The sequence below is a fragment of the Heterodontus francisci genome, chromosome 3, assembly GCF_036365525.1.
Source record: "Heterodontus francisci isolate sHetFra1 chromosome 3, sHetFra1.hap1, whole genome shotgun sequence".
In the NCBI taxonomy this organism is placed as follows: domain Eukaryota; kingdom Metazoa; phylum Chordata; class Chondrichthyes; order Heterodontiformes; family Heterodontidae; genus Heterodontus; species Heterodontus francisci.
This window is the reverse complement of record NC_090373.1, coordinates 172,814,779-172,837,670: the sequence shown is the minus strand read 5'-3', so window position 1 is coordinate 172,837,670 and position 22,892 is coordinate 172,814,779. Positions and strand designations below refer to the sequence as shown.

At 43.2% G+C, this 22,892-nt stretch overlaps 1 protein-coding gene across 3 annotated transcripts in view; it reads left to right on the top strand.

Annotated features, from left to right (window-relative positions):
* Positions 1 to 22,892, top strand: part of LOC137364463 (regulator of microtubule dynamics protein 2) — a 192,937-nt gene that overhangs the window by 147,082 nt on the left and 22,963 nt on the right. For 2 of the 3 annotated variants that reach the window (XM_068027674.1, XM_068027669.1), the window contains exons 5-6: positions 8,305 to 8,380; positions 10,155 to 10,232. In XM_068027674.1, coding sequence (XP_067883775.1) covers positions 8,305 to 8,380; positions 10,155 to 10,232 — 154 coding nt within the window. The remainder of the gene's footprint in view (positions 1 to 8,304; positions 8,381 to 10,154; positions 10,233 to 22,892) is intronic. The other variant, XM_068027670.1, reaches the window with a different exon arrangement.

The window sequence follows — 22,892 nt, the reverse complement described above, 5'->3', positions numbered from 1 at the left end:
TTGCCAGGCCATTTCAGAGGGCAGTTAAGAATCAGCCACATTACTGTGGGTCTGGAGTCACAGGCAAGCCAGACCAGGTAAGGATGGCAGATTTCCTTCCCCGAAGACAGTCGTGAACCAGATGGGTTTTTATGACAATCAATGAAAATTTACTGAGACTAGCTTTCAATTCCAGATTTTTATTAAAAGATTGAATTTAAATTCCACCAGCTGCCATAGTGGGATTTGAACCTGAGTTCCCGCAGCATTAGCCTGAGCCTCTGGATTGCCATTCAGTGGCATTATCACTATGCCACCATCCGTAAGTCTACTGGCCTAAGGTTGAAATTGTAGCAATAGGTAGGAAAAGACGATATCAAAATGGGTCATAAACCCTTGGATTCTGGAACGTTGTGTTGGTTTCATCTGTTACACTAGAACCAGGAAATTACGGCACTGTCATGCCATCAGCTGGGTTGAGTCTTTGTAGAAGAAATGCAAATGCAGTAATTTGAGATTCAGAAGCTTTGTATTCAAATTTTAGCACTGCATTTATGCTAATACATGTGTAAATGCATCATAAAAATTGTATTAAAAATAAATAAATATAAAGAGACAAATGATGTGAAACTAATATTGCTATCCCTTACCCAGCTGTGAAAGTAAAGAATCTGGTTTGCTGATTGAATCAATACGGCACTGGATATTGCTTTCTAACCAATACTAGCACCCTCCGTGGTTGCTATGCTGCATTTTAATTTTGATTGCTTTTGTGCTCATCCAACGCTAACATTGAGGAGACCTGCCCTGCTGTGACTGTAATGTAAATGGAGCTGGCTTTGATTGTAGCACTCTTGTCTCAAGATTTAAGAAACCGTTATTGTTCCTACCATACCAAGAACATGCATCATTCAAGGTTTTATGTTTGTGTGGTAGAAGTACAAAGTAAATTAGTGAGTAAATTTAAAAAAAATAGATTTTGCCACTCTGGACTGTGTCTGCCAAATTGAATTTTACATCTTCCCTTTTCCACCACCACCACTCACCCCCCCCCATTCAAATGACCTTTTGTGGCCTTCTGAACTTAAAACCATTGCATAAGAGATAGTTGTGCCCTGCTGCTCTAGTTGGCAGGATTAGCTAGATTCCTTTCACTGCTTTGATCAGATCATGCATCTTGCTTGACGTTGTTTAACAATCTATCACAAGGTCACACAAACCAAACTACTGTACTTACTTTATAAACTTTACGTAGTGAGGCATTTCTTGAGTGCCAAAACATATTTTGGAAAAGATACTGAGTTTACCATTTTCAACTGCCATTTTCAATTTCAGTTGCCGGGGGAGGTGGTGGAAGCAGGTACGATAATGACGTTTAAGAGGCATCTTGACAAATATATGAATAGGATGGGAATAGAGGGATATGGACCCCGGAAGTGCAGAAGGTTTTAGTTTAGGCAGGCATCAAGATCGGTGCAGGCTTGGAGGGCCGAATGGCCTGTTCCTGTGCGGTACTGTTCTTTGTTCTTTGTTCTAACTGCAGATCCAAGGTTTTAATAACAGCAGAATTAATATTGATTAGTTTTAATGTGTACTAACATTGAGCTGGCAGAATACGTTGTTTAATTTTACATATTTCTTGGCATGTTCGAACCAGGAAAAGACAAACTATCCTGTCAGAATGAACAGAAGTGAGTGTAGGAGGTAAGAAGGCAAGATTGTCTAGCATATTGAGAGAAGGAAATATATGCTGTAATGGAACTATTTTCTCCTTCAATGTTTATATTTAATATTTCATATCTGCAACATAACTTTGTGCCACTTAACTAAAACGTGCTTTATTTAGGTTGCTGGCCAGTGGAAGGGGTAGACAGGTGGTCCCTACCAGAACCACTGTAACCCACTATTTGCAAGAAAGTTCTGGACTAACTTGTCCAGTTATTCTTTAAATGGGGGAGCACTTTCCCTGCATGACTCATATCCAAAGAGCCCATCTTAGATAAGAAACTTCCACTTATGTGGCATTGTAAACATGAATTCATAAAATAGATATTCAGGTATGTAACTGTCAGGTAAAATTGAGGCGGCTGTGTTCTTTTCTCTGGAAAAGATAAGAATAGAGGTGTTTAAAATTTTGAAGTACTTCAATACGGTGGATGTGGAGAAATAGTTTCTGCTTCGTGCAGAACCTATTTTCCATTTTGGACCAGCCCAGCACTTCACCGCGTGCTGACCTCACACAGCACAATATGATGCTAATTGGCATGAAGGCCCCCTCACCACGAGCTATTTAAAAGTGCAGTAATTACAGGTTAGTTGCTGGTTTATTATTTCTGGATACTGTTTGACTTTTAGGAGGATTTTTTTGTTGAGTTCTAGCACTCTTGAAAGTTCACTTTGGCTGTACAAGAAGGCAGCTCACCACCACCTTCGAAAGGGCAATTAGGGATGGACAACAATGGAGGGTCAACAGCCAACAGTCATGGTCAGTACCAACGACATAAGTAGAAAGAGGGATTGGGTCCTGCAGTCAGAATTTAGAGAGCTAGGTAAGAAATTAGCAAACAAGACCTCAAAAGTAGTATTCTCCGATTACTCCTGGTACAACATTCAAGTGAGTATAGACATAGGAGGATAAAGTAGATGGTGCAAGAGGGTTGGCTTTAGATTCCTGGGATTGGAACCAGCTCTGGGGGAGATGGGACCTGTTCAGGCTGGACAGGTTGCACCTAAACCGTCAGGGTGGTGTTCTCGGCCCGATCATCTTCAGCTGCTTCATCTTCCCTCCATCACAAGACTAGAAGTGGGGATGTCCATTGATTGTACGGTGTTGAGTACCATTCGCAACTCCTCATAACAAGGACGTAGACAAGTTGGTGGAGTGGACAGACAGGTGACAGATGAAGTTCAATGCAGAGAGATGTGAAGTGATTCATTTTGGTAGGAAGAACATGGAGAGACAATATAGAATAAAGGGTACAATTCTAAAGGGGGTGCAGGAGCAGTGGGACCTAAATCTATATGTGCATAAGTCATTGAAGGTGGCAGGACAGGTTGAGAGTGTGGTTAATGAAGCATACAGTATCATGGGCTTTATTAATAGGGGCATAGAGCAAGAAAGTTATGGTGAATTTATATAAGACACTAATTCAGCCTCAGCTGGAGTATTGCGTCCAGTTCTGGGCAACACACTTTAGGAAAGACTTGAGGGCATTGGAGACAGTACAGAAAAGATTAACGAGAATAGTTCCAGGGATGAGGAATTTCAGTTATTAAGATAGATTGGAGAAGTTAGAACTGTTTTCTTTGGAGAAGAGAAAGCTGAGAGGTGATTTGATAGAGGTATTCAAAATCATGAGGGGTCTGCACAGAGTAGATAGAGACTGTTCCCACTCATGAAAGGATCGAGAACAAGAGGGCACAGATTTAAAGTATTTAGTAAGAGAAGCAAAAGTAACATGAGGAAAAACTTTTTCACGCAGTGAGTGGTTAAGATCTGCGATGCGCTGCCTGAGAAAATGCTGGAGGCAGGTCAATTGAAGCATTCAAAAGGGAATTAGACAGTTATACGAAAAGGAAGAATGTTCAGAGTTACGGGGAGAAGGCAAGGGAATGGAACTGAGGGAATTGCTCTTTCAGAGAGCCAGTGCGGACACGATGGGTCGAATGGCCGCCTTCTGCACTGTAGCGATTCTGTGATTCTTCTCTGATATACTTAAGCAGTCTGAGTCCATATTCAGCAAGATCTGGACAACATTCAGTCTTGGGTTGATAACTGGCAAGTAACATTCGTGCCTTACAGGTACCAGGCAAAGACCATCATCAACAAGAGAGAATCTGACCATCTCCCCTCAACAGCATTGCAATTGTTGAAACCCCCAGTATCAGCATCCAGGTTGTTACCACTGACCAGAAACTTGACTGGACCAGCCACATAAATACTGTGACTCCAAGAACAGGTCAGAGACTGGAAATTCTGCAGCAAATAACCCACCTCCTGACTCCCCAAAGCCTGTCCAACATCTTCAAGGCAAAAGTCAGGAGTGTGATGGAATACTCTCCACTTGCCTTAATGAGTGCAGGTCCAACAACACTCAAGAAGCTTGACACCATCCAGGACAAAGCAGCCTTCTTGATCAGCACCCCGTCGACCATCTTAAACATTCACTCCCTCCACCATCGCCGCAGAGTGACAGCAGTGTGTACCATATACAAGGTGCACTGCAGCAGCTCACTACAGCTCCTTCAACAGCACCTTCCAAACCTGCAACCTTTTCCACTAGAAGGACAAGGGTAGCAGACGCATGCGAACGCCACCATCTGCAAGTTCCTCTCCAAGCCTCACACTATCCTAACTTGAAATATATTGCAGTTCTTTCACTGTCACTGGGTCAAGATCCTGGAATTCCCTCCCGAACAGCACTGTCGGTATACCCGCAGCAGATGGACTGCAGCGGTTCAAGAAGGCAGTTCACCACCACTTCTCAAGGGTAATTAGGGGTGCGTAATAAATGCTGGCCTAGCCAGCGACACCCACATCCCATGAAATAACAGGACCAATTTCCTTGTCCGCTGATTTGATAGTGCAAAGGGGAGGGTTTCAACTAACTTAGCAGGGGTGAGGAATACCAAGATGCACAGAATACTGGGAGAAACAGGTAGCACTGGAGTAGAAAATAGTAAGTTATTAGGTGGGTTCAGAGTAAGGGGGAAAGTAATAAAGTCTAAATTATCTTTACTGTGCATGTATATGAATGTGCGGAGTGTGGTAAATTAGATTGGTGAGTTGCAGGCATACATAGTCACATGGAAATATGATATTTTAGCTGTAACGGAGACCTGGCTCAAAGAAGGCAGGACTGGGTATTAAATAATCCTGGATACAAGGTGTTCATGCAAGATAAGGAAAGGGAAAGAGGTGGTAGTACTGATTTAAGGAGAATATTGCAGTGTTGCAGAGGATGTGCTAGAGGGGTCAAGGACAGAATCTATTTGGCTAAAGCTAAGGAACAAAAAAAGTACAATTACATTGCTCGGTGTAGTCTTATAGGTCACCAACTAGTGGAGGAACAAATTTGCAGGGAAATTACAGAGAGGTTCAAGATTTATAGAGTAGCTATAATGGGGGATTTTAATTATCTGAATATAGACTGGGATAGTAGTAGTGTAAAGGGCGGAGAGCAGCAACAGTTCCTAGAGTGTGTTCCAGAGAATTTTCCACAGCAGTATGTTCCCAGTCCAACGAGAAAGGAGGCGTTGCTGGAGCTGGTTCTTGGGAATCAGGTGGAGCAAGTGGATCAAATGTCTCACGGGGAACTTTTAGGGACAGTGATCATTTGATCATAAGCTTTAGGTTGGCTATGGAAAAGGACAAGGAACAGTCCAGAGTAAGAATAATTAACTAGGGGAAAGCCAATTTCAATGAGGTAAGAATGGATCTGACCCAGATAAATTGGAATCAATGATTGGCAGGCAAAATTATAACTGAACAATGGATTGCCTTTAAAGAAGAGATAGTTTGGGCACAGCCAAGGTATATTCCCATGAAGGGGAAAGGTAGGGCAAAAAAATCTATATTGTGGGGGAAGTACTTTTATAATAAAAAGTCAATAAGCAAAAACTGCAAGTGATGTAACAATGAAAATGCTGCATAAAGAATCCAAAAAGCACTATAAACTGCAACAGGAAGCACAGCAAAACACATTTAAGAATCCAACTCTCAAGGGCCAGAACATGCCTTCACTTCAGCATACATTTTATATGCACGAACCAAGCAGTCAGCACATTCTTGCCAAAGGACACAAGATATTGTAGCTCATTTACATGGACTTCGGGGCTTTAATCTGGCTCTTGAGTGATTTATGAGAGAGAGCACCCTTTCTCTGTTGGGAAATTGCATGCAGTACAAATTGGGCCGACTCAATTAATTCTGTATAATCCACTTTACCAATCTGACCCTGTGATACCAACACACCCTGTCAGACAAAGTTCTGCTCTGGGAGTGCAAACTTACAAAATTACCATTTATATTATAGGTGATCAAATTGGGTCCCGAGACTTATGGGGACTGAAAAGTGGGTCCTTGAGGTTCTTCAGGTGTCTGTATTTTCCAGCAGACTCGCACATTACTTTTATTACCTGTATGCTAATTCAAATGTTTTCTTCACTGATAACAATGCTGTTGGAAATTAGAATTATGGGTCCACTCAGACTCTTACAATCAGTTTCTACTTCAAGGTTTCTGTCATATGACATCAGCTGTTCCGTGAATTGCTATGGTGTTCTTTTTCTTGTTCTTGTTTCCCAACATTCAATAAATGAAGGCACTTAAGTAAGTGAATTAATGATGTATTTCTTTGGGGTTCTACCATTGGCAGTTCATATGAAATAAATCAAAATTTTAGCTTACCCAAGACTAATAAGGAAATAAAATATGTCCACTATGTAAAACACAACTCAAAATGCTCACTCTAAACTGGCCTCCAAGGACCAAGCTTCAAAGAAAAATCAGCTAAAAGTAAGGCCTTTGAGTTCTGTTGAACTCTGAACTGAGCTTTCTACCCCATATCTGATCTTTTGCCAAAACTGCTACCTTTGACCTCTAGAACATTACCTGCTTAGCTCACAGTTTCATACCCTGTGTTTAGCCAAAGCACTCATTTATGTCGTAGTCACCTTGAGATCAATTTTTCAAGTGCCCTCCTTGCCAGCCTTTTTACTGCCACCTTCACAAATTTATTTATTTAGAGATACAGCCCTGAAACAGGCCCTTCAGCCCACCGAGTCTGTGCTGACCAACAACCACCCATTTATACTAATCCTACATTAATCCCATATTCCCTACCACATCCCCACCATTCTCCTACCACCTACCTACACTTGGGGCAATTTACAATGGCCAATTTACCTATCAACCTGCAAGTCTTTGGCTGTGGGAGGAAACCGGAGCACCTGGCGGAAACCCACGCAGTCACAGGGAGAACTTGCAAACTCCGCACAGGCAGTACCCAGAACTGAACCCGGGTCACTGGAGCTGTGAGGCTGCGGTGCTAACCACAGTGCCGCCCAGCTAATCCAAAACTCTGATCCAAATTCTCTCCTGTACATCAATCAACCCTGTCCTTCTCTGTCTTTTCAGATTCTAGCTCAAGATTCCTGTAATTTTCACAAATCATTTCACTGTCTTGTACCCTGTTTGGATTATCTCCCAGCTGACATTCTCTAACTCCTATCAGAGCTTGTCCCCCCACATTCTTGCAAGACAACGCTGGACGTCATATCAGCCCTGCTCCATAATACTCATCCAAAACTGTTTTGTCTTGTCCCTATCTTCAAAAACCCCATTAAAAATGTCTCCCTTTGACTGACCAACAGCAACAACTTGTATTTTTATAGCAGCTTTAATGAGGTAAAATGTCCTAAGGAGCTTCACATGAGCAATATAAAGCAAACCTGAAGCTTTTCTCCCAGTCCCCCTTTTCCCAAATTCCTCAGCCACCTGCTCTGCATCCAGTTCTAAGTGACTTATTTGTGCTGTACACGTGTACATTGGTGGCAACAGCATTCAATCAATTCAATTTAAGAATGAGACAAATGAGGCTTGGGAACTCTGGAAAATGCACAGAAATCTCCTGTTATGAACTTTAGGATTATTTCGTAATTCAAGAAAATATGGTTCCCCTTAAAAACAGCATGATTTGACCCATACTTGCATTTAACATGGAACAAGTTTCTGTTGGAAGTAGTTTCCTTTTTCCTTGATTGGGATTTGTACCAGGAAAGGAGGGTGTGAGATGATGGGGGAGGTGGCCACTAGTTGGCCTTCATTTGCCAACTGAGTTGCCTACGAGATGGCGACGTGATTAGATGAGGTATTTGGAGTTGATTCCTGGCAGCAGGTAGTTGGTAAAACAGGAAGAGTCTGTCAGGCACTCATTGCATTGATCGGGACTGCACAAGTCGTAAATTGGGACATTTTACCCACAAGGTTCTCATCAGAGAACAGCTACCTGTAAGTCAAAGCCTCTGGTAATATTTGACTAGCTTTGCTTTCTTAGATTCTGATATAATTTGGATATCTAAAGAAAATAACAAAATATTGTTTGTTCAAAAAAAGCAATTTTCATATATTGCTGCTGACTTCCCAGTTATATTAACATAGTGCCTATGGGAAATCCAAGGAAATATTATCAGGTGTTTACATTAATTTGTGTGCTTATAGTTATATTTTGCTCTTTCCTGGTCATTGTTCTCTTTATCAGACTATTAAAATATTGATGTGGTTGTGCTTTTCAATAGAATGATTTTGTTTTCTGTTATTTGCAGGCTTGCAATTATTTGTGGGCATCTTTCAGAGCACGGAAGTGTGCAGACCAAAATCAAGAATGGCTCTCTTTTCAAAGTAAGTTAGGCAGTTGTGTCAATTGACCATATTTTGCAATACCTTTATTACCAGTCATCCTCCTTATTAGCACAATGTTTTTTTCTGTCTGGGTGGGTGGGTGCATAACCCTATAGTTGTGCCAGTATTGTGGCCCCCTGAAGCGAGGTACTGCACTAGTGGCAACATCCTGTCTTTGGAACAGGATGCCGGAGGATCATTTTGACTTTGTGCCATAGTGTCAAATAGGTAATAGCAAATCGGCAGCCTGTTTTACGTCTGTCCAGATTTTTGTTTCCATTGAAGTCAATGAAAAGAAAATTGCGAGTAATGTAAAATGGGCTGCTGATTCACTATCACCCGTTTTACACTATCACACAGTCAAAATTATCCCCCAGGCATCATTGGTTCATAGCCAACTAATGTGACTTTGAGATGCTTTTATTACTTTTGAGGAAATATTTAAGACTGGAATGGAAGTGCTCACCCTATTAAATAGTAAAAAAGAACACACAACTTACCCATGTGGTACAAATACTGAATATTGATCACTGGACTGTAACCTTCCATTACTTACATAGTTTAATTTGCTACTGTACCCTGCCTTTCAAGGACCACTAACTGCAATGCCCATTTTCACAGTGGGTCCTGTTTAACAGCCTTTCAGTTCTGCTTTATTCTGAAGTTTGGTGAATGGCTTGAGACCTCTGAGAAGACAGCTTTGGTAGCTTTTGGAGTTTATTGATGTGCAGTTTTGTAGCCAGAAGCCGCTTGAAACTGAATATAACCATGACATGGTTTTACCAGTTCACAAGTTCTATGGTTCAAACTAAAAGTGCTACCACTGCATACCAGACCTTTGTGGCCAAATCTGTTATTTTCTTTCATTTTGTTTCTGTTAATTTTGCTTCTAAATAAATTTGCTTCTAAATACATTTGATGCATAAGTAAATGTTAGCCAACTTATGCCTGGGGAATGAGGTGACTGGTGAAAAGCGGCTGTCCAGAAAATCTTATTACTAGGATTTGTACCTAGTCTGCAGCAAGATTGTATAACTCAAATTTTACAGCTATATAATTTGGGGGTATTTAAAGAAATGAAAGGTTGGGAAATGTTGTCTTTTTAAAAAAAAAAGACAATTTCCAAGTTTTAGTTATTAAGTCAAAAGTTATATTGATGAGGGTAGAACTTCTTTACCAGTCATTTTGCATGATTTGGTATAAAAATGCATCATTGTTGATAGACTTTATAAAACAGGCAATTTTTTCAAGGTCACTCCCAAGTTGAGAGAGTTTTTCAAAAAGATATATTTAGCTGGTTTGGAAGTGTGAGGGATTCTGGTTAGGTATGGATATTAAGAGATATGGAGCCAAAGCGAGCAAGTGAAGTAAAGATGCAGATTAGCCATGATGTAATTGAATTGCAGAACAGGCATGATAGTTGAATGGTCTTCTCCAGTTTCTGTGAAAGAAGAGTTAGGTGAGGTGATTGAAGGCACAACTTAAGAAATCCATGTTAAAGAAAACAGGGAATTTAGAAAGGAAATTCCAGAATTCTGAACGTGATAACTAAAGGCATTGTCACCAATTGTGGAGAAGGGGGAGAGAGACACAGAAATAAAGGGGGTTTGGGACATGGACACAAGAATTTTTAAACAAAGGAAGATTTTGAAAAGAGAGTAATTATGCACGCCTTTTTGCAATGGTGCGAGTTATTTTTAGTTTTAAGACAATATTTACACATGATATTCTGCACTAACTAGTTGCCACATTGCCATTTCTTTTTTATATATAGATTCATATAGACAAAGCAATTGAACTGAGGCCACAAGATCCCAAATTATATCATCTACTAGGAAGATGGTGCCATGCAGTAAGTTGGTGAATTTTGTAAAATATCTTTGGGTAGTCATATAATTGGGCAAGGAGGAGGTGGAATGGTGCTTTCTCTCCAAATTATCTTACCCTTCTAAAGGTTACGGCATTCCCTTATCCATGGCTTCTCGGTCATGAAAGAAACTGTCTCTTCCAGGAACATAGTCAAGAAATTCTACACTGAGAACAGTGACTGTTAAACTCAGCTCAGGGTTGAATAGGAGGCTGAGGTTGTGATGATCCCATTTTCTCTCCATCACATGAATAAGAATTATATAAATAATATTTGATCTTAAGTTTCTTATTTCCTAGTTTGTTCTGTTTAAATTCTATGGGTCAGGAGAATTGGAAATGGCTATAGTAAATGCTGTTGCATCATTTTCTTTTATTTATCATTTCATGGGATGTGGGCATTTCTGGCAAGGCCAGCATTTGTGGCCCATCCCAAATTGTCCTTGAGAAGATGGTGGTGAGCTGCCTTCTTGAACTGCTGCAGTCCATCTGTTGCAGGGGCACCCACAGTGCTGTTCGGTAGGGAGTTCCAGGATTTTGACCCAGTGACAGTGAAGGAACAGCGTTATAGTTCCAAGTCAGGATGGTGTGGCTTGGAGGGGAACTCACAGATGATGGTGTTCTCACGTGTCTGCTGCCCTTGTCCTTCTAGGTGAAACAGTTTGCGGGTTTGGAAGGTTCTGTCGAAGGAGCCTTGGGGAGTGGCTGCAATGTATCTTGTAGATGGTACACATTGCTGGCACTGTGCGACGGTGGTGGAGGAAGTGAATGCTTAAGGTAGTGGATTGGGTGCTGATCAAGTGGGCTGTTTGTCCTGGATGGTGTAGTGTTGGAGCCACACTCATCCAGGCAAGTGAAGAGTATTCCATCGCATTCTTCACTTGTGCCTTGTAGATAGTGGACAGACTTTGGGGAGTCCGGAGGTGGGTTACTCACTGCAGAATTCCCAGACTCTGACCTGCTCTTGTAGCCACGATATTTATGTGGCAGGTCCAGTTTAGTTTCTGGTCACATGTAGGCCAGACCAGGTAAGGACAGCAGATTTCCTTCCCTAAAGGACATTAGTGAACCAGGTGGGTTTTTACAACAATCGACAATGGTTTCATGGCCATCATTAGACTAGCTTTTTAATTCCAAATTTTTTTATTAATTGAATTCAAATTCCACCTTCTGCTGTGGTAGGATTTGAACCCTGTCCCCGGAGCAATACCCTGGGTCTCTGCGTTACTAGTCCAGTGACAATACCACTACGCCACCACCTCCCCTATATTTGGAACTATATTGCCGTTTCTTCACTGTCGCTGGGTCAAAATCCTGGAACTCCCTTCCTAACACCACTGCTGGTGTACCTACAGTTCAAGGACTGCAGCGGTTCAAGAAGACAGCTCACCGCACCGCTCATGGGAAATTAGGGATGGGCAATAAATGCTGCCTGAGCCAGCGACGTCCACATCTCACAAATGAATAAAAAAAAAGTTTGGATTGGGCTCCTTGATGCCACACTTGGTCAAATGCTGCCTTGATATCAAGGGCAATCACTCTCACTTGACCTCTCAAGTTCAGCTCTTTTGTCCATGTTTGGACCAAGTCTGTAATGAGATCAGGAGTCGAGTGGCCCTGGTGGAACCCAAACTGAGCATAGGTGGCACTTGATAGCACTGTCAATTACACCCTCCATCATTTGCTGATGAACAAGAGTAGAACTGATTGGGTGGTATTTGGCTGGATTAGATTTGTCCTGTTTTTTGTGGGCAGGACGTACCTGGGCAATTTTCCACATTGTTGGGTAGATGCCAGTGTTGCAGCTGTACTGGAACAGCTTGACTAGGGGTGCAGCTAGATCTGGAGTACAGTCTTCAGTACTACAACCAGGATGTTGTCAGGGCCTATAGCCTTTATAGTATCCAGTACCTTCAGCCGTTTCTTGATATGTGGAGTGAATCAAATTGGCTGAAGACTGGTATCTGTGATGGTGCAGACCTCAGGAGGAGGCCGAGATGGATCATTCACCTGGCACTTCTGGCTGGTGACTAAATCCTAAATCAGAACACTGAGATCTGTTCGTAATAGAAATCTGGAACTGAAAGCTCGTCTCAGTAGCAGTGCCATGAAACTATCATCGATTGTTGTAAAAACTCATCTGGTTCGCTAATGACCTTTTGGGAAGGAAATCTGCCATCCTTACCTGGTCTGGCCTACATGTGACTCCAGACCCACAGCAATGTGGTTGGCTCTGAACTGCCCTCTGAAATGGCTGAACAAATCACTCAGTTGAAGGGCAATTAGGGATGGGCAACAAATGCTGGCCTTGCCAGCAGTGCCCACATCCCATGAAAGAATAAAAAAAAGTATCAGCATTTATGCAATTTAATGGCCTGGATCTTCCTATCAGAGGCAAAACTGTGGTGTCCACCTCCAACTGCATGAATAAACACAACCCGACCTTGGTCATAGGCTGCAGCAGCAACTTGCTCTCACAGCTGCAGTATGGGTTCAACGGCAAAGTCCATATCGAGGCCTAGTAGCGAGGTCCATTCTCGCGAAGATACATCCCCATTGATGTCAGTAGAAGAAGTCATGCTACTTGAGGTCAAGCAGTTAATGTTCAGATTGGTGCTTTATAATGCTTCAGAATTATTTTGAATAGTTCTGAACCTTTTTAAACTATTAATTATTTTAATCACTTTTAAATACTTCTGTAAACTTTGAAACGTTATGAACTTTTAAATACTTTAACAATCTTTGAACTGTAAACCTAGGAAGCTTGCTAGTGAAGTCAACCTATAAGTTACTGCAGAGAAGCAACTGACAAAGGGACATGTCATAGCTTCCTGGCGCAATTAAACTTGGATAGCCCTCCTCCCCGCACTCCTCATTTCCAACATCCCGGGGAGTGGGGGAGCCATGGGTGGGTGGAAAGTGGAGTCGGTTGCTGGTGGGAACTGGAGCCGGAGGAGCTGGGAGTGGGTCGGGAGTGGGTGGGAAGTGGAACCGGGAGTTGGTGGGAATTGGAGCCAGGAGCAGGTGGGAAGCGGAGCCGGAGGAACCGGGAGCTGATGGGAAGTGGGACTGGAGGAGGTGGAGCTAGGAGCTGGTGCGAGCATGGGGGAAGAGGAGCCAGGAGAGCGGGAGGAGTCGAGAGAGGGTGAGAAGTGGAGACGGAGAAACTGGGAGCAGGTGGGAAGAGGAACCAGGAGCAGGTGGGAAGTGGAGCCGGGAGCTGGTGGGAAGAATAGCCGCAGGAGCCAGGATCAGGTGGGAAGAATCGCCAGAGGAGCCAAGAGCAGGTGGGAAGAGGAGCTGGGGAAGCCATGGAAGCGGAGCCTGGTAATCATGAGGAACATTTTAAAATATAAAAGCCTTCATTTACCCTGCCTGGTTACTGACTTGCGCCTGTGCTTATGAGTCCTAACTTTTTTGCACGTAAAAATCCGTGCAGGTCGTGGGCTAATAAACAAAGACTAATGGTCCCTGCCGCTTTAAGAATAGGAACGGTGGGACCATCAGCATGGGTTTCTGGGTTTCGATGTAACTTAGGTTGTCGGAAGTTGCGGTGTGTTGCAGTCCTCAACTGCGACGAATTTCTCAGCATGGATAAGGCTGAAGCATTTGCAACAATCGTCAGCCAGAAGTGTCGAGTTGATAATCCATCTCGGCCTCCTCCTGAAGTCCCCAGCATCATAGATGCCAGACTTCAGCCAATTCGATTCACTCCCCTTGATATCAAGAAACGACTGAAGGCACTGGATACTGCAAAGGCTATGGGCCCTGACAATATTCCGGCAATAGTCCTGAAGACCTGTGCTCCAGAACTTGCCGGGCCCCTAGCCAAGCTGTTCCAGTATAGCTACAACACTGGCATCTACCCTGCAATGTGGAAAATTGCCCAGGTATGTCCTGTACACAAAAAGCAGACAAGTCCAACCCAGCCAATTACCGCCCCATCAGCCTACTCTCAATCATCAGTAAAGTGATGGAAGTTGTCATCAACAGTGCCATCAAGCAGCACTTGCTTAGCAATAACCTGCTCAGTGACGCTCAGTTTGGGTTCCGCCAGGGCCACTCAGCTCCTGACCTCATTACAGCCTTGGTTCAAACATGGACAAAAGAGCTTAACCCAAGAGGTGAGGTGAGAGTGACTGCCCTTGACATCAAGGCAGCATTTGACCGAGTATGGCATCAAGGAGCCCGAGCAAAACTGAGGTCAATGGGAATCAGGGGAAAACCCTCCGCTGGCTGGAGTCATACCGAGCGCAAAGGAAGATGGTTGTGGTTGTTGGAGGTCAATCATCTGAGCTCCAGGACATCACTGCAGGGGTTCCTCAGGGTAGTGTACTGGGCCCAACCATCTTCAGCTGCTTCATCAATGACCTTCCTTCAATCATAAGGTCAGAAGTGGGGATGTTCGCTGATGATTGCACAATGTTCAGCACCATTCGTGACTCCTCAGATACTGAAGCAGTCTGTGTAGAAATGCAGCAAGACCTGGACAATATCCAGGCTTGGGCTGATAAGTGGCAAATAACATTTGCGCTGCACAAGTGCCAGGCAATGACCATCTCCAACAAGAGAGAATCTAACCATCTCCCTTTGACATTTAACGGCATTACCATCGCTGAATCCCCCACTATCACCATCCTAGGGGCTACCATTGACCAGAAACTGAACTGGATTAGCCATATAATTACCGTGGCTACAAGAGCAGGTCAGAGGCTAGGAAACCTGAGGCGAGTAACTCACCTCCTGACTCCCCAAAGCCTGTCCACTATCTACAAGGCACAAGTCAGGAGTTTGATGGAATACTCTCCACTTGCCTGGATGGGTGCAGCTCCAACAACACTAAAGAAGCTCGACACCATCCAGGACAAAGCAGCCCACTTGATTGGCACCCCATCTACAAACATTCACTCCCTCCACCACCGACGCACAGTGGCAGCAGTGTGTACCATCTACAAGATGCAATGCACCAAGGCTCCTTAGACAGCACCTTCCAAACCCGCGACCTCTACCAACTAGAAGGACAAGGGCAGCAAATACATGGGAACACCACCACCTGCAAGTTCCCCTCCAAGTCACACACCATCCTGACTTGGAACTATATCGTCGTTCCTTCACTGTCGCTGGGTCAAAATCCTGGAACTCCCTTCCTAACAGCACTGTGGGTATACCTACCCCAAATGGACTGCAGCGGTTCAAGAAGGCAGCTCACCACCACCTCCTCAAGGGCAATTAGGGATGGGCAATAAATGCTGGCCTGGCCAGTGACGCCTACATCCCATGAATGAATTTTTAAAAACTTACGGCTGTTGGGACCGGTAGAACCGTGGATTTATACTGCATACTGCAGCAGCTCCTCAGCCATGGATAGGCTGGGAGATGGAATGAATAGGAGCTTCAATTACATCACTCATGTTCTACAATCTGTTCCTTAGCAAATCAATGGGAGTGCTGATTCATAACCCTATATCAAGGGCAGCCATGCGATGGGTGTGTAACATGCTGCCCTTTCATGGAATGACAGCATGTCCGCATCCTTTCCACCCTTTAACCAACGCTGTCCCTTGTACCAGAAAGCCAGCTAGGCAAACTATCTCGGTAGCCACTGAGATGCTATAGTTTACCCAAGTTAGAGGCCACCAACCCTGCACATCACAAGCCCTCATCCAAGCAACAGCAGCATTCTATTTTTCATGCTGAAGAGGGAGCACCTCATAGAAGTTGTAGAGTGCTTAAAAAATGATTTAAGAAAGGCACTATGGGTTCACACCTGGTTGATAATTAGTTTGACAGCATTTGTGTAAGGCAGTAAAATTATAAACAGTTTTGTAAATTTTTGTGTTCAAAGTGTTACAGTAGTAACCTGTGACCCTGCAATGTCAGGTGATGGGTATATCAGTTGTTGTCTTTGGAATAGGTTATTGCAGAGTAGAAGGACTGGGACAGTTATTGAATGTAACTTGTGGAGTGAGTGCAAAAAGGATTGTTCAGCTGAAGTACTGTTCGATGAGCTGTTGCCAAAGAGTTCTGGTTGCAGACTGCTGTTGATGCTATCCTGCATCTTCACCATCCTCAATATCATTAGCCTCGTCATCTGGCTGAAAGTCCTTTATCCAATAGTGACTCTGTATGTTGCTCCTTATTGCACAGCAAGGTTATGCAGCATGCATAAAATACTATGAATAGAGATGCTCTGTCCTGTATTGGAGAAAGCCACTAATCTGTACAGACAGCAGAAGCATTGCTTTATAGCTTTAATGGTATACATAATGAGGGCTGGAGTTGATGTTGATCTACTGGTGCTGCAGTTCAACCAGCAAGGATGAATTTCTGAAAGGAAGCATGAACCAAGTGTTCAGGAGAAGCCCCTTGTCCATAAGCAACCAGTCTGTCAATACTCCAGGCTCAAAGAAGGGGTTTTGGTGGGTATGGAAATTTGGCACAGATAAAAAAAATATCTTGAGCATATACTTGCATGTTGCAATATTCACATACCAGTTGCATATTAATGGAATAGAAGCTGTTGCAAAACCATGGTCTCATTTTCAGGGAAGCACATCACCATGTGTTTCCAGTCAATAAAACTATGGGCTTGGTAGAAATTTGCAATTGTGCAAACCCCAGGGATCTATTGTGCTGTTTTCACTTGCCCATGGTTAAGTGATGAAATCATTTGCTGTAGCATTCACTGGCTTAATTCAACATGAAATACAGGCTGACTGTTAACCCCTCATGCAACCTTGACAGAAACAGCAGAGAGATTGCTGTCATGGAAACCTTTACTACAACAGGCAAGGTTACTACATCCAAACAATAATATAAAAGCAAAATTCTGCAGATGCTGAAAATCTGAAATAAAAACAAGAAATGCTGGAAACACTCAACAGGTCTGGCAGCATCTGTAGAGAGAGAAGCAGAGTTGACGTTTCAGGTCAGTGACCCTTCATCAGAAATTGGTAAATTTTGGTAATATTTTAACTTGTGTCTAAATCCAGGCTGCAACAGAGGATAACAGGAACATCGGCAGGCAACACAGGTCATTACAGTCATTCTGGAGAAGTGTAGCCTTCTGTGCAGAGTTCTTCTGAGATACAAGTATGTAACCCTGGGCATATACACTCTTTTAGGAGGGTAAAGATATCTGCAAGCTCTGCTCCTCCTCAGTAGTCTCCACGCAGCTGAAACTCCATGTGGTCCTTCCACCTGTTGCTCCTGCTCCTCCCTCTAGCAAGAATTGAATGGCCAGAAGGATTTTCATTTTCAGAAAGTATGGCCAGTGTCATTTAATCTTCCTGAAGGTTGTCCAGCCACCACAAACTTAAAATGTTGCACCATAAATAATTGAGGAAAACGAGCAATATGTCTACCAAGCATTCACATCGAGTTATTTATTTTTATTTATTTTATTTTATTATATTTAGAGATACAGCACTGAAACAGGCCCTTCGGCCCACCGAGTCTGTGCCGACCAACAACCACCCATTTATACTAATTTAAATTAATAGCAGCTGAGTTCACCGTTAAATACTGTTGGAATTGCGTTCTGATGAAAGGTCACAGACCTGAAACGTTAACTCTGCTTCTCTCTCCACAGATGCTATCTGACCTGCTGAGCACTTCCAGCACTTTGTTTTTTTTTCAGATTTCCAGCATCTGCAGTATTTGGTTTTATATATAGGAGCTCATGGTGTTGGGGGTAATATATTAGCGTGGATAGAGGATTGGCTAATTTTCAGGTGGCAATTGTAACTAGTGGGGTGACACAGGGATCAGTGCTGGGATCTCATTAATGACTCGGATGTAGCCAAATTAGGTCGGAAAGTAAGTTGTGAGGAGTACACAGAGTCTGATAGAGATAGATTAAGTGAGCAGGCAAAAATTTGGCAAATGGAGTATAATGTGGGAAAATGTGAGGTTATCCACTTTGGTAGGAAGAATAGAAAAGCAAAATATTATTTAAATGGAGGGAGACTACAGAATGCTACCATTCTGATGATGTCACTCATCAGATTGGCAGCGTTAGCTTTGTCTTTGGCAAGCACGAGCAGAAATGCTGGCAAAAACAAGGGATTTGTCTGCCAACAAAAGTTGCTATATACCAAACTTTTGTTCTCACCGCCCTACTATGTGGATTTAAATCATGGATCTGCTACTGCCATACATCAAGCAGCTTGACCATTTTCACTTGCACTATTTATAGCGTGTTACTGGCATCAAGTAGCGGGACAGGGTGCCTACCACTGCTCATTAATACACTACAACTGGAATTGATGCATCGATCAAAAAAGAAATGGACACCAGGTCCATCTAACAGTACCTGAAAAGAGATATTAAAAAAACAGGTTAGCATTTCACTAGGGCTTTCTAAAACATCTTTACTTGTACCTCTATGTTATCCACTTACTTTAATTAAGTGTATTGCCTGCTTCTCAGTTGTGTCATGCTGAACTTCACTTCTATATAGGTTGTAAGTAAAGAAATCTGTGTAGTCTTTTTTTGAAAGAGTCTGAGAATTATTAATTTCCAGTGAAATTGTTTAAGGCAAATAATTTTTGTAGCATTTAGGCCACTTATTCTTTACTGTATTCTATAGTTTGGTTTGGAATATCTGACCAGAATTTACATATGCTGCTGTTAGAGAACTTTTGTAATTTGTTCATTCACGGGATAAGGATGTCGCTGATAAAACCTGCATTTATTGCTCATCCCTATATGGCCTGGGGAAGGTTTTGGTGAACTGCCTTCTTGAATACAACTGAATGGCGTGCTAGGTCATTTCAGAGGGAAGTTAAGAGTCAACCACATTGCTGTGGGATTGGAGTCACATATAGGCAAGACCTGGTAGGATCAGTAGTTTTCCTTCCCTAAAGGACAATAGTGAACCAGATGGGTTTTTATGACAATCCATTGGTTTCATGATCATTACTGATAGCAGCTTTTTATTCTAGATTTTATTTCATTAACTGAATTTAAATTCCCCAGCTTCCATGGCTGGATTTAAACTTGTGTCTCTGGATCATTAGTCCAGGCATCTGGATGACTAGTCCAGTAACATAACCACTATACCCCATATGCAATATACCCTACAACTGATTGAGTTTAATTGTTTCTTTTAATGATGTACTAGGAGATATTGACCCGGAATTTCGAGTGGATTAGTGATACCAAGCCAGTGTTTTTGCAGCCCTAGTTACTATAGTTCCTCGTCATGTGGGGGCTGTTGGAAGCATGCTGTCGCCCATCAGTTTTGGTAGAAAGCCAGGTTCCATAAGCAGCCTTTGAGAATATTGGAATCCATACCATGACAAGAATATTCATTGACACCAGATGAATCCTTAACCCCTTTTTCTTAAGTCCTCATCAAGGAACTGTCTGAGGGTTTAAACTAGCTTGTCAGGGGGATGGGAACCTGAGGGGTAGCTCAAATTGGAAGGAAGTAAAGCTGGTAACAGGAGGTAGAAAAGTAACAAGTGACATTAGAAGGCAGACGAAACAAAGGCGAGCATCAGCTAGGCTTAGAAGGCAGAATAATGTCAAGACGACATGGTTAAGGGCACTCTACCTGAATGTACGCAGCAGTCACAGCAAGGTAGATGATTTAAAGGCCCAAATAGAGGAAAATGAGTATGATCTAATTGCCATAACAAAAGCGTGGCTAGAGGGTGACCAAGACTAGGAACTGAATATTCAAGGAAATTCAACATTTCTTAGATGGTAAGAGATTAGAAAGTGTAGATGTACAAATTGATCTGGGTGTCCTTGTCAATAAGTCACTGAAAGCTAACATGCAGGTGCAGCAAGCAATTTGAAAGGCTAATGGTATGTTAGCCTTTATCGCAAGAGGATTTGAATACAGGAGTAGTGAAGTCTTGCTTCAATTGTATAGAACCTTGGTGAGACCAGACCTGAAGTACTGTGTGCAGATTTGGTCCCCTTGCCTTCGGAAGGATATTATTGCCATAGAGAGAGTGCAATGAAGGTTCACCAGACTTCGAAGGTTCCAAAGAAGGGTCACTGACCTGAAACGTTAACTCTGCTTCTCTTTCCACAGATGCTGCCAGACCTGCTGAGTGGTTCCAGCATTTCTTGTTTTTATTTCACCAGACTTGTTCCTGGGATGCCGGGACTGTCCTAAGAAGAGAGATTGGGGAAACTGGGCCTGTATTTTCTAGTGTTTCGAAGAATGGGAGGTGATCTCATTGAAACCTACAAAATACTTAAAGGATAGACAGGGTAGATGCAGCTAAGATTTTTCCCCTGGTTGGGGAGTCTAGAACCAGGGGACACAATTTCAAAATAAGCGGGAAGCCACTTAGGACAGAGAAAAGGATAAATTTCTTTCCTCAGAGGGTTGTAAATCTTTGGAATTCTCTACCCCAGAGGTCTGTGGAAGCTCAGCCATTGAGTATGTTTAAAGCAGAGATTGACAGATTTCCAAATACAAAGAACATAAGGGGATATGAGGTTAGTGTGGGAAAAAGGCATTGAAGTGGATGATGAGCCATGTTCATATTGAATGGCATGGAAGGCTCGATGGGCTGAATGACCTACTCCTGCTCCTATGTTCCTATGTTTACCAGCCACTTTATGCAGAGGAGTTAATGATGCTTAAATTTGGCTTGTTGAACTGAGCTATATATAACCAGTTTGTATTATCATTTACACTACCAACCTCTCGCCAATTGCCAAAGAAGAAGTCCGTGACAAAGTCGTGAACTAACAATTGTTTGTTAACCTTTGAGTCGTTATTAGCCACATTTAAACATTGATTATTCTAGAAATTGAGAGAGTAATTAGCAAAGCATATGAGGTCTTGGGCTTCATAAGTAGAGGTATTGAGGTTGATGGTCGGCACAGACTCGGTGGGCCGAAGGGCCTGTTTCAGTGCTGTATCTCTTAAAAAAAAAAACTAAAAAAACTAAAAAAAATTGGGTAAGTTATGCTAAACCTTTTATAAAGCTCTGGTTAGACCACAACTAGAGTATTGCATCCAGTTCTGGTCACCACATTTTGGAAAAGATGTGAGGGTGCAGAGGGTATCTATCTGAATAGTTCCAGGGATGAGAAATTTTAGCGACAAGGTTAGATTGGAGAAGCTGGGGTTGTTTGCCTTGAAGCAAAGAAGATTGTGGAAACATTTGATAGAGGTGTGCAAGATTATGACAGGTTTAGATAAGGTAGGCAAAGAAAAGCTGTTCCCAATAGCTGATGGTACAAGGACTAGGGGACACAGATTTAAGGTTTTGGGCAAGAGGTAATGACCTGGAACTCGCTGCCTACAAGGGTGGTGGATGCCGAGACAATCAATGATCTCAAAGGTAAATTGGATGGGCACTTAAGGGAAATAAACTTGCAGGGCTAAGGGGATAGAGCTAGGGACTGAACTGACTGGAGAGCCTTACAGAGAGCTTGATGGGCCGAATGGCCTCCTGTGCCTTAATGGGCTGGGTTTTCAAAGCCTGCTGAACAGAGGTAAGCCCAATTTGAAGATCTCATTCACTGATGTTGGCACTGGGACCCGCCACCTCTGGAACACGATGCCAGTTTTAAAGGGACACTGGCAGCAAGATGACAGGTCAAGCGCTCGCCTCCAATTAAATGCCTATTGATCTCATTGAGGAACTCATTAACAGGCTTATCAGTATCAGTTCAGAATTTTTGAAGGCTGGGAACAGGGAACATGCCCTGGGGGGAATATGACAGTGTTGTGAAGACGTGAACAGCGTGGAGGGCCATGAAGGCTATAGGAGGGGCTGATTATAATAACAGAGGCAGCAAATAAAGCTCAGCTGTTTCAGATGTGCCTCAGTGTAGCTATTGCTGCTGCTGGAAGAGTTGAATTTCTTATTAGTAAATGGCAGGAAACCAGAGAGGGAGGTGAGCCCGCTGGCATCATGGGCAGCTGGGGTTGGCAGGGCAAGGTCTGGTAAATGTACTAAGCTCAGCTGGTGGAGGTCAGATGGGAACGGGCCACTCTGATGTTGGACAGAGCAGCCAGGAGGAACTGCAGCAGATATAAGCTCCTGGACAGCAGGAGGCTAGAGGAGCACAGTGGGGGGGCTGCAAGGGGATGAAGGCGCTACCCAAGACATCGGGTGTATAGCCCAAGAGTCAGCTACCTGCAGATGACAGAGCACCAGTGCCATAGGAGGCTGCGTTGATCCAGGCAGATGATCCCTGTACTGTGTGTTCTGATCCACAATGACCTGAGGCCTCACGGCCCCCATAGCCGTCCCCTACTTGCAGCCATCAAGGTCTTCGTCACATTGACCTTCTATGCAACTGGGTCTTTCAAGGAATCAGCTGTGGACCTAGGTGGCATTGCACAGTCGGCATCTCATTAGGCCATCATGCAGGTCATAGAAGCCCTTTTCAGAAGGGTAGGGACGACACCCACTTAGACATAAATGGGCCTTCGGTGGCACAAACGCATTGGGTTCAGCCTCCATCACTGGATTCCCACAGGTTCAGGCCATCATTGCTTGTCACCATGTAGCCATCAGACACCCAACAACTGGCCAGTGAGATCCATCAACAGGAAGGGCTTCCAGTCCCTCAATGTTCAACTGGGTCTCCCTCCACTACAAGAGCTTCCTCCATGTGTACACTTGTTTTCCTGGCAGCTGCCATTAATCCTTCATTCTTCACC